The following is a 12,370-nucleotide window of genomic DNA, read 5'->3' as shown; positions in this document are numbered from 1 at the left end:
GTGATCTGGCAGCATCCTAAGTTCTATGTAGAAGCATTTAAGCAGATGTAGATTAAAAAGAGGGCTGGCAGCCCTCCTGCAGCTACCAAGGTAGGAAGCACCCAGCAGATATTCTCACCCCTTCTGCTACTTGAGGAAGATGTAAGAATTATCTGACTTTGAGAGTTTCCAGGAGATGGCCATATGTCTGCATTATGAGTCCTGAGTCAGTTAGAAAGACGAGTCGAGGCGTGCCCAGCTTCCTGCAGCTTCCTGGTCTGTGCCGATGCTGCCTGGGCCACGCAAAAGTCCCTAACGTTGTCACCTGGCACAGGTTTGCCTGCAGCATCTGGGTCTCCATGGGAAACACCAGGGTTATGTCACAAAAAGGGCGAGGAGCGTGGCTCCATGTTTGAAAGCCCATCTGCTTCTTGCATAGATTGGTCTGGACTGAAGGGAAACACCTTTCAGGCTGGGTCCCAACACCAGCTCAGGGTGAGCTCTCAGGATAGCAAATTACGATATAAGGAGGCACAAAATGGGAAAAGCTGAAACAAATGTAAAACCAATAGGTATGATTTACGGGGACTACTTTTGATGCCAATCAATCTTTCTTTAGAGAAGGTGGTTTTCAAACAAAATAAATAGGATGAACTCTTTAATCAAAGGCTAAGCCAGGACTGTCTTCCATCACACTTATACTTTAATTCATAAAATTGAGCTTGCTAAAAATATTTTGCTCTGTACTTCTGAGAACAATGTTCTTATGCAAATGAGTGTTTACCACGAACCCCCTCTTGCTGCAAAATGTGGAGGTGGGACAGAGAAAAAAACATTTCATCTAAAAAAAAAAGTGACCATGACAAGTGGTGAATGCGTCACCCAGATCCATTTTTCAATACCAAGGTACTTCAGTGGGAACAATGTTGACAGTGAAGTGAGGTCTCTACACTGAGGCCTCCGCAGCTTTCCACAGAATACCAGCATAGCAAGGCAGAGGGAAGGGCAGTCGTAGGTACTGTCAGTGGCTGTTGTCAACCAAAGTAAATTTCAGTGTTTCAAAATGAAAAAGGAAATCTCAAATGACTAATTAGAGAAATTATTCTTACCTGTCTGATGCAATAACATTCTGTTTATGTTGGCTGTTCCTCTGAGACTGCAGGTGCTTTAGAAAATTCGCGGGATGTACAGAAGGAAAGAGACTGCCTCTTAAAGCAAAAATGAAGGTGTTTTCCCCTATTACATTATGTTACTGGGGAAGGGGGAGTTGGGGTAACAGGTAGAGAACACATTTTTTCCTGGTACTACTGGTGATGAGGTACCTTATATTTCTGGTCAAGAAGAAGCTCCCTAAGGAATCTAGGAGATTGTTGAGAGCAGCTGGTAGAGGTTGAACAATTACACAGTCCATAATTCAATTAAAACTGGAACTATTGTGTTGGTTGCCATATACCTCGCCCTCTTTGTTTTTGTTTTTCTTCCAAGGAAAACTTTTAAAAAGAGGAAATTTAAGATTGATTATATTTAGTTATAGTTAATGACAAATTCAATACGGTTTGCTCACCACGCTTAATGGTGTCCATTTGATTAGGAAGGGTGAATGGGGCTGGGGATCGAGCTCAGTGGTTCCACTGCCAGCCTGGCAAATGCGAGGTCCCGAGTCCCATTCCAGTACCCCCCCAAAAAAAACTGATGAAGTGCTATGTGCATTTCCAGGCATGCGGATCCTAACTCCCATCCTGCAGGCAGACACACTGGGTGTCTGACTTATTACTGTGGCTCCAACTCTGCCTGCTTGACCACAGAGATGAAGAGTAAGTTTTGATTTGACTTGCACATGTGCACAGTACACAGGGACTGAAGAGATGTCACTGTGTACATGCATTTTGATAAGTCTTGGAATAATACGATAGACATTCAAAGCAGCTTCTTCATGTCTAGGTAGTAAATGAGAATCCCTCCCAAGCCTTCGTACTGGCACGAAAATTAATTGCTTTTTATCTGAGTCTGTGGCCTTCAATGACTTCACATGGCCTTCAGGGCAAAGACCATGTGCATAAGCATGGCCTAAGCTTAGCTTCATCTTTCAGTATTGTCCACTTTTGACTGTGGCAATAACAAATGTATTTTATTAATTTATCTAGTAGTATTAGTGATTGAACCTAGTTCCCGAGCATGCTAGGCAAGCAAGCATTCTACTACTGAGCTGTATTTCCCTCCCTTTTTTATTTTGAGCATGAATCTTGTAAAGTGGCTCAGGCTGGCCTCAAAGTTGTGATCTTCTCTGAGTAGCTGGTGTTACAGGTATAGGCCATCACGCTTGGCAAAATAATAAATCTCTTAGGTTTCCCTATCTATCGTTTTGCCTGCCTCCACCTTTAATGTCTGCTACTTATCTGCCCAAATGTTACTGTGTCCGCCTCACCGGGCAGACTGCTTTAGATTCTTCAATATTTGCCTGGCTACCAGGTCTACAAATCCTTCCCTGACACTCCCAGAAGGAAGTCATAGCAGCTTTGAAAGCATGATCTCTGTATCAGTGGTATTAATAACCCCAGAATTCTTAGGAATTCAAATTCTTGGGACTTCAAATTCAAATTCATTCCACAGCTTCCAAATCAAGAACCTTAAGTGGTGGTGGGGTACAGCAGTCATTTTTATCCCAGGCTATCCAGGGGACTCTGATGTATAACAGAGTTCAAAGCGCACGGCTCTGTATTACTTCCTCATTTGGGTTACGCGTCCAGTAGAGAATATGTCCCAGTCCATTCTATCTCTGTCTTTACGTACAGGGTTTACCTGCTTCCTGAGGGTGCAGACAATGCTTTATTGACCTCGGATACCAAGTGCTTATTAAGCTGAATTAAATGAATTCCTCTAGTGGTCCATGGCTTTAGTTGCAGTAACATTAACAAGAACAGCAGTTTACATTTACAGAGAACTAATCTTCTTGGAGAGACCCATAATTACAAATCTAACCATGTAATCATGGTTCATTTAAAGGAAAAAAAACAATAGAGTAACTATGAATATTTGATGATGTCCTCTGCACAATGGATACTGAATGAGTGGACAGAAGATCTAGATTCAAACTGTAGTTCTGTCATTTAGTAGTTGTGGTTCTGGACAAATAAAGCATTCATATCTCTGAGACTCTGTTTCCTTGTTTGTAAAATACAGATGATTATTTAAAATAATATAAATGAAGTCATTTTATAAACTATTAATTGCTGTTAAATGTTTTCTCTTCTCTCTAACCTGTTATTTTTTTGGTACGGGGGATCGAACTAAGGGCCTTGTACTTGCCAGGCAGGTGCAGTGCCACAGAGCTACATGTCCGTTTTAATGTTTTTGATGAGAGTCCCACAGCCCTTTCCTCCTCTTCATGCCAGTCATGATTTTAAGCTCAGTAGAACAAGATGTGGGAAATAACGAGACCGGATGAGAGGGGCTGAACTGGGACTGGGATGAAAGGAAAGAAGGCTCAGCCCACTCCGGCATGTTACTTGGCTTCCTTTCATCCTTTCCTCACCCACGAGACTTTGCGGCTGAAGCCTGACCCTGAAAACCCAACTTCACAAACTACACAGTTGACGCTATAAAACCCTGCACACCCCTAGCTAAGCCAGTGCATCAGGTCATCCTGCCACGCAGAGCACGCATGGGATTGACAATCACAACGCATGACTTTTACATCAGGCAGTGGGGATCTCTGATCACCCTAGATACTATTTGAGCGGGAAAAGCTTTGGCTTTTATTCCTAAAAACTGAAGTCAGCTGGGCGAACAAGCAGACATTACTCAAACGGTAATGAGCTATGGAAAATGAAAGCATAATATCCCAAGAACCTTTTGAAGCTTGAGACTTTTAAGTAACTAGGGTCCCACTAAGTTTTCTAAAGAAAACAAGCCATCCATCGAAACAATTCTTGTGAAACGCATGATTTTTCACAGAGCTTTCCAAAATTCAGGCGGGCATCTCAATGGGCACGCAATAAAAAACGACAACAATGCGTGGAGGCAAAGACACGGCGAAAGGGATATTGTCAGAGCATAATATATATATTTTCTTCCAGCACCAGGGATCGACCTCACCTCCTTGTGCTTGTGAAGCAGGCGGTGGAACCACTGAGCTAAATCCCTGGCCTAGAGCCTAATAATGTATGGGGTGGCCGCCTCCCCTCAAAGGCCTGCCCTTTTCCGCTCAGGACGGTTGCGTCCTTGCACGCCTCTGAGGATGGCTGAGCTCTCCTGCAGCTCCAGCCCCTCTGTGCACTGGCTCTCCTCTGCCCTCCGTTCCTCAAGGCTCTTGTCCTGCCATCCTTCCTTCTCTCCATCTCCTCGGCCGCTCTCAGTACCGGCTTTCTCCTTAGAGCCTATAAACAAAAACACTCCTGCCCCCTTGGGGTGCTCCTCTCCTTGAGCAGCCCATGGGTAACCTGCTGTGGTGTTTATGAAAGGACGAAAACACCGTCTCTGGTCTTGTTTCTGCTTCCTTATGTCTGCATTTACCTCTGGCCATCGGGACAGGATGTCATCCTACAGTCACTGAGCACTACAGTCACGAGGGGACTTTTTGCTCAGAACTGGGGACTGAGTTTAGGGTCTCAGCACTGAGCTACATCCCCATTGTTAGACAGGGTTTCCTGAGTTGCCTGCACTGGACCGGAACTTGCTGTCTTCCTGCCTCAGCCTCCCATGGTGTTGGGATTATAGGTGGGCACCACCAGGCCTGGCTACAGGAACAGGTTTCAATCCTTATCTTTAATAATTATCTGGTTGCCACTATTAATATCCTTTCTAACCTCTTAAATCCTGCTCCCCTCTTTGGCTCATATAGTTTTATTTATCTCTGACAAGTTCTTTTCAGTTTCTTTTGTGAAAGCCTTTTTTCTCCCTATCACATGGGATATATCTCTGCACAGCTCTTTCCTGGGGACATTCTCTTTCCACACCCCAGGTTTTCACAGGTGACTTAACTGCTACCACAGTGTCCACCCCTGCCCCATGGTACAAACATGGATGAACCACACTTTCATAATCAGCCATTATTTAAATACATTTCACCAACTAGGCTCCATTAATTAAAATTACAATAATCAACCCTACTTTCAAATGCGTTTATCTGCTGTTCTGATTCTTTGATTTTATTATATTTTCTTAGAAGTTGTAAAAAATATTAATAAAAAATTTAGATGCTAGGCATTGTTTGTGGTTAGTATTTAGGAAAACTCAGTAACTCTTTCTGATAATCTCCAGAGCACACTGGGAGCTACTATAATGCAATACTGACATAATCAAAGTCATAGAGAGTGGGCAAAAGGAGAACACCCACGCTGGCAAAGGGAGTGAAGTCCCAGCATCAAGGGGCTTCTTTCTACTCTAAGTAGTACGCATGGAAGGGAAAGAGCTCTGGGTGACCTGCGAAGGCCAAACAGAAGTCATTTTCAGTGCAACGATTATACGCATGAATTGTGAAGCCAGGCTGATCAGAGCACATCCTGACTTCAGCACTTGTTACGGCTCGTGTCTAGATGTCCCCCACAGCCCTATGGCATCACAGATAGGCCTTTCTCAGAGGTTGCTGAATCCAGAGTGTGCGATGCTGGGATTAAGGGTGTGTAGTTACTAAATCTGATTGGTCTGGCACCACCCTAATCCTGGGAGTTTAGATAAAAGGGGCAAAAAGACTTCGTGAAGGTTCCCTTGTTGCTTTTGCTAGCATGTAGGCACCATGAACTGTTTCTCCTCTGCGATGCCCCTCTGCCCGTGTCCCCGTGCTTTGAAGCCAGATGATTATACACTGAAACCTCTACAACCGTGAGCTCAATTCACCTTTCCTCCTTGAACTTTGGGTGTTGGGTGTTTTGCCTCAGAAATGAGAAAAGTAACGAAGACACCACTGTACAGCTAGTATTAATTTCTTAATCTCATTGGTGAAACAGGGTGGTAACTTCCTATTTCAGAGTATGGCTATTAAGATTATGATATAAAGCATAAAAATATAAAACATGGGAATGTGTGAAATGTGTGATATACAGTAACTTCAACAGATATTATCTATTATTTAAATTTTAAAATATAAAAATGACCAGGCAAAATGATGCTAAAGTCATAATTACTGAAGCAAAGTTACAAGTTACAAAAAATTAAAAAAAAAATTTATTTTTCAGTAGGGCAGATGGCAGACATAACCTTTGTTCAACATCAATAATAATTTACTTTTAATCACGAGCCAATAATCAATCACCACCAAAATATAAAGACTGATTCAAGAATGGAGCTTATAATCCTGAGTTGTTATATCAATGTATAAACTCTGTGAGCACAGAACAAGTCTGTGTTATTTGCTCCAAGCCTAAAACTGCTTGGGGAGTATTATTAATGGCTTTTGAGTACACTGACAAAATAGCTAATTGCGAAAGGCAAACAGTTTGTATAAATAACATACACAGTCAATCCAATAAATCCAATGACTATCAAGCAAGATAAGAACTCCTAGGGTTATCTGCAGAATAAGAGGAAGCAAGTGGAAAAAAATTCTAGCAGTTGCCTATTCTTCTTGGAAACCATTTTTTTCTTGAGGTTCTCGCAGAGGTGTCTGGCTTGGAGGCCAAAGAATTTGGTTTCAGTCCTAGCATCTAACAGTAGCTATGGGACAACAACGTACAATTCATCTTTTCTGGATTATATGATTCCTAATTCATTTTTCTTGGAGGTATTTAGAAAACAGGAGAATATATACGATACATGATGTTAGAACAAGGTCTGAAGTTTTGATAACGGGAGGCTGGAGTCTTCTGGAATGAGAGGTAGTTGGACTCCAATGCAGGACACTGAAAAAAACACCAAAATATGGGCCTTTCAAATAGCTGCTGAAAACAGATCATATGAGAAGCACTAAGGAAAGTTTTAATTTGGACAAAGGCAGGGCAACGGCTTGAAAGGATGTGAAGGAGGGACTGAGACGGCCCAAGGGCACATGAAAACCAGTCACTTTCTAGGAAGAGTGGAAAAGGGTATAACAGGATGTTCGTATTGGAGGTAGACTTCTCACGGGAGCGGAAGGCCAAGCCAGGTTCTCAGCACCTTGAATGTCTTCATATTCCGTTCCATATCTAACTGCAGGCAAAGCTGTATTCTTTACACACCCACCTCATCGCCAGTGTCCACACATGGTGGACACTCTATCCTTTTCTTCAGGTGTTCATGCTGTGAAATGGGTCTTAGTTGAAAGGTAATAGGCGGGGCATTTGGCTCAGTGGCGCCACCGCCTGCCTCATAAGTGCAAGGACCTGAGTTCAATCCCTGGTACCAAAACAACAGCAACAAAAGAAATGTAATAAAATTGAGGGATGTGTTAGTAGATTGACCAAAGTAAAAGGTGGTCCACACAAAGCAGAAAGAAGGGTAGGTATTTTGATGAAAATAAAGTCTATTCTAATCTGCAAGGAGTCTTTTTTTTTGGTGAGGGCCTGAAAATGTAGTAAAAGTGAGGTTAGTGTTCTATAAGCATGTATTATTCTACCAGACAGTATGGCTACTTCAAGCACCTCAGGAAAATGAACCTATATAATTTTACGTTTTTACTTTAGGTTGCAAAGACAAGGACTAACGGGGATAGTAAAATGAAGGACACTTATGTATCTTGATCATGTTTGGCCTGCACAAAAAGTAAGTTATGCGATTGCCAAAAAAATGTCAATTTTCAGCAAAGTTGCAAGTCAGGCTTCTATGGAAGGCAACATGATTCTCACACAGAGAAGAGCACTTCACCCATTTCTATCTGTGCAAAGATATTTGCATGCATGGTATGAGTACCATGTTTATATTTCTATGCACATGTGTGTATTCACATGTATGCATATGCTTATGCATACATTTTCATGTTTTACTCATAAAAATACAAAACAAGTAGATTATCCACTTGCAGAAAAGAAGCTCAAGGTGGAGTAAAATTAAGAGACTTAATTAAGTTCCTTTCAGCTGGCTTTATTTACTTATCACGTATACCAGGAAGTAATTTGTAATCATGTCAGTGCCAAATAGGGAGAGAGATGGGTGAAGCAACTGGCCCAGAGATCACTCGACTCAGCTGCTCAGAAGGGGAAGAAAGACGTGGTCAAACACTTTGCTATTTAAGTCCTGACCCTGCCACCTATCAGTGCCTTTGGGGGAGTCATACAGCCCTCGAATTTCTCATCTGAGAAGCAGAAGCAAAAGTCTGACTCCCAGCGCTGATGTGAGGCTTGATGGAGGTAACTGACTTAAAGCACAGTCTCAGTGTGTAGCTCAGCAGCTCTGATGTGGTGCCTGTGAACGGCAGCCTTCAGCTGGGTCATGGTGCAGCCTTTGCTTGCCTTACTCTTATGTGTAATACTATTTTTGAGAGTAGCAAATTGTATTTTCTTAATAAACAAATACACTATGGCTCCGAGGGATTCCAGAAGTTTTTGTTTTATCAATAGAGGGGTCTGGTTCCCATAGGACTACAGAAAAAAAAAAATCTGTAAACCCATTTGAAGTGACAGAAAAACCTTGTTTTGAACCTTTGTGTTCATGTGTGTCTCTCTCAGAGTCTCTCATCATCTCTCTCAGAGTCCTGCAGTTACTGCACAATGTTCTGCCTTTTCAGATGGCACGGTTTCAAGCATGCATAGTTTATACTCTGCATTTTGCAAAGGATGCACATTATTTTCAAGCCTGGGAAACTTCAAAATAATTTGGTTGCCTTCTGTGTTTTGTCTCATTGGGTAAAGGCAAAAAGTTCTGTTTTTTTATACCAATATACAGCTTGTGTTTTAATTAAAACAAGAACCAGGCTCATGGCTAGAGGGAAAAACCCATGCAATACAAAGCTTATCCTACGTAATAGGGCTACAGCTGGAGAGTAAGAAGAGTTTTAGATTCTGGCATGATTTTTGTAAACATCTTTTCCAAATGTAAAGTGTACCTTCCTTCCCTTTCTGCCACTTAACGAGTAAAGAGTCAAAGGGCTGTCAGAGATGGAGGTTTACAGAACCCTAAGAATAAAACCATGTTCACAGGACACAAAACAAATTTCTTTTTATGCTGGTGAATTAACACAGTGAAAACATGTCATTTTTCAATTTTAGCATTTGAATAATCTCCATTTAGCCTGTAAAGCAGCCATAATATTTGATGCTCCTACTTTATTTAAATAAGCTGAAAGCAATCAAGTCAATATTCAAGAGGCGATCTCTCCTTTTTTTCTTCATGAAATCTTTTAAGTAACGATAGTATAATTCTAACATATTTAAAGTATCCAACGTGGACAATACCGAACTATGATAAAACTATTGTGCTTAGGGTTTGAAGTGAAAGCAGAACTTCCTCAGTTTCAAGATCAGACAGACCAGGACTCTCACCCCTGGTACTATCAGTGTCTGTGCTAGATGACTCACTGCTGTAGGAGATTGTCTTGTATGTTGCAGGATGTTTAGAAGCGCCCCTGGCCTGTACCTACTGATTGCCAGTAGGACCTCTCGGTGTGACAAGGAAAAGTGTCTCCAGGTACTGTCAAACATTCCTGTGGTGGGATGTGGGAGAAGGTAATAGTACCATCTTTACAGGGTTGTTGTGAGGGTTAAATAAAATAATGCTTGTCCTGTAGTGAGTGCTCAATAAATATCTGCCCTTATAATTTAATCAATTCTATGCATTTTCAAAACAGATTTCACTTTAAGTGCAGTTCAAATTGCAACCAACAGAACATTACAGATGGACATCTTTATGTTTCAGAGTAGTCAAGTTATAGAAGCTCAACTATTACATAATGCTGTAGTCTAATTTGTTAAAAAGCTTCAGTTATTGTTGAATATATTTTATCTTTCAAGTAGAGCTTCCCAATTCATCAAAATTATGGGCTACTGCCAGATGATTCTTCTGTAAATACAACTGCTCTGTTGTACTTAATTATTTCGACATCATGCCTGGTCTTTCCCTTGAGTTCTTTCTTCACCATTGGTCATATAAATATTATTGTATTATTCATTGAAATAACAACAAAAGCTACCATTTTAAAGAGCTGCATGATGTGTGCTAAGCTTAAGTGTTTCACATATATTATTACTTCACCCAGTCCTCAAGGCAGTGTCACAAGTTGCACGAGTATTGCAGAGAGATGCAGTCAATGTAGCCCACCAAATTCTCCAGCCAGCAAAGGCCAGGACAAGGTAGGTACTGAGGCTGGCTGCCTTCAAAGCTGCTGCTTTCAAAAGACAACCCTATTGTCAAACCACAGAGAGCTACCATGCAGCTCCTAACCATAACACAAGTTTCCTTTCCGATTGCACCTTCTGACTCCCACCTTCCTTCACTCTGCTTTCCCCTGCTCAAATCAAAATGCCTTGTAAATGAACCACCCTCTGAAGTCAAGCACCGTGACTGAGACAGACAGATGTTATGGTAAGGAGGAAGCTCACTGTGCACTACTCTGTATGAGGACTAGTAAAAATTGCCATACATGAATAAAATGAAAACACTAACAAATAAATAAAAAGGAGATGTAGGGCAGAAGATACGAGGTAACAGATATGTAAAATGGACGTCTAGAGAGCTAATGTACAACATTGGGTTACAGCTGATAATACTGTCCAGGGTTTGAGATTCCCATCGAATAAGTAGATTTTAGCTGTGCCTGCCACAATTTCTTTTTAAAAGGATAACTATGTGAGGTAATATATATGTTAATTTGCCTCATTAAGCTAATAATTTTACAATATCGCATTTACGAAATAAAATGTATTTTTAAAAAGTGAAAAAAATGTCTGGAAACAAAGGTTGAATTCACATTTCTCTGGTACTAGAGTTTCCAAGATTGTACAAAACAGGTGATTCACAGAAATTACCCCAGTAACTGAATTGTTTTGTACAGTACAGATGCTTTACTTCAAGGTACAGAGTAGAGCAGAGGATGAAACTGCTGTCAAAGGCATGTTAAAGAAAACTCATCATGTCAGAACTATTCTGGTGGTGACCCAAAGAAGCTCTAGGCTCAGACAGATTAATGGGACATAAAGTCAGAAAGTATGAGTTCCCAGAAAGAAGCATTATATAGCTACTTCAGAAATAACAAGTTTCTCACCACATACTCTGAGTGCCCACGTTGCTGTGACACTTACAGGCTGACGTGTCTGCAGGTGAGGCAGCACCGACCATGTGGCCTAGGATAAAGCAAGGTCCCTGCAGACAGTCCACTCAGAACAGCCCGAGGGACCCTGGAAGCAGGAGCCTGTGACTGTAGGGGACTCAGAGACTCAGCAGCCCGTGGTGTCACGGAATTAACCAGGACATCACAAAGTCAGCTGGGATAAGATGTTATTCTGCTTTGGGATTCCCAAGAAATGTCTGCTCTCTGCTCTCGTATTCATTGACTGAAAAACTTTCTCTGTTTTCATCAATTAATACATTTTAACATGGTTGCTGTGTCCTTGTGAACCCTAAAGGGGTCTGGCTGTGAAAGAGCCAGCCAAGTAAGGAAATTGGGAGTTAACATTCATCGCGTTAAGTATGTGTATAGGCATACAGTTTCTGGACACACTCAGCAATTACTGTTACAGTACTGGAACGGACTGAGAATTGGAGGTTCACTGAGATTAAATCCCTTACCCTCCCTGCACACACGGTTAGGTAGGATTCACTCTCCGGTTCTGAGAACCCCAAAGCACACTTTGTAATTCATGTGGTACTTCTGTTTTCAGTTCCTGGATATAATTGGATGAGTGGTGGAAATGAAGACCTTAACAGAGAAAGCAGCCCACGAAGATGAAGGCAACACTGAAGACATTGCTCACACGTCGTAATACTTACAGATATGTCATCACTGAAGTCGATTTCATCCAAATCAAGGTATTCGGGGGCTTCCATTATTCTTCTTTGCACATTTTGAGTGAGGTCAAATAATTATAATTTCCTGAACAAGACAGAAGCAGAAGAAAAAAGGCAAAAAAGTTATTTATAACTAAGAATATTACATATATTGGAAGAAAATATGAAAGGTAATTGGGTGCTAGTGTTGCCTAGGGTACTTTTCTCTCTTTAGACCTCCCCGTGGGCTCCTCAGAGCAGTGGGCAGAGCTCCTTCCTGGCTCTGCACTTAGCACCCACGCCAGTTGCTTTACTTGTGCTTGCTTGTTTTTGTCAGAGCAGAAACTCAGGATAGACTCTCCGCCTGTGATCAGTATTAGGATTCATTTCAATACCCACATGCTGCTCATTCCACCTGAGGTGAAAGTATGGGCTTCCAGGAAAGGGAAGCAGCCTAGCAATCCAGGGTAACCATACCGGAGTACTTCCTGCTGGCCTGTCCTTGGGTGTTGTGTACAGAGCCATGGACAGCGACTCTCCAGAGCACTTGTATGAGACAGAT

The 12,370-nt window shown here is 41.7% G+C and overlaps 1 protein-coding gene across 3 annotated transcripts in view; it reads right to left on the bottom strand.

Annotated features, from left to right (window-relative positions):
• Positions 1 to 12,370, bottom strand: part of Sncaip (synuclein alpha interacting protein) — a 141,872-nt gene that overhangs the window by 54,312 nt on the left and 75,190 nt on the right. For all 3 annotated transcript variants that reach the window (XM_010627253.3, XM_010627251.3, XM_010627254.2), the window contains exon 2: positions 11,812 to 11,914. In XM_010627253.3, the coding sequence (XP_010625555.1) occupies positions 11,812 to 11,868 (57 nt within the window). In that variant the 5' untranslated portion in view covers positions 11,869 to 11,914. The remainder of the gene's footprint in view (positions 1 to 11,811; positions 11,915 to 12,370) is intronic.

This window comes from Fukomys damarensis, unplaced genomic scaffold (assembly GCF_012274545.1).
Source record: "Fukomys damarensis isolate Sample0158 unplaced genomic scaffold, DMR_v1.0_HiC HiC_scaffold_3, whole genome shotgun sequence".
NCBI lineage: Eukaryota > Metazoa > Chordata > Mammalia > Rodentia > Bathyergidae > Fukomys > Fukomys damarensis.
The sequence above is the reverse complement of the archived record's forward strand: the minus strand, read 5'-3'. Positions and strand labels throughout refer to the sequence as shown.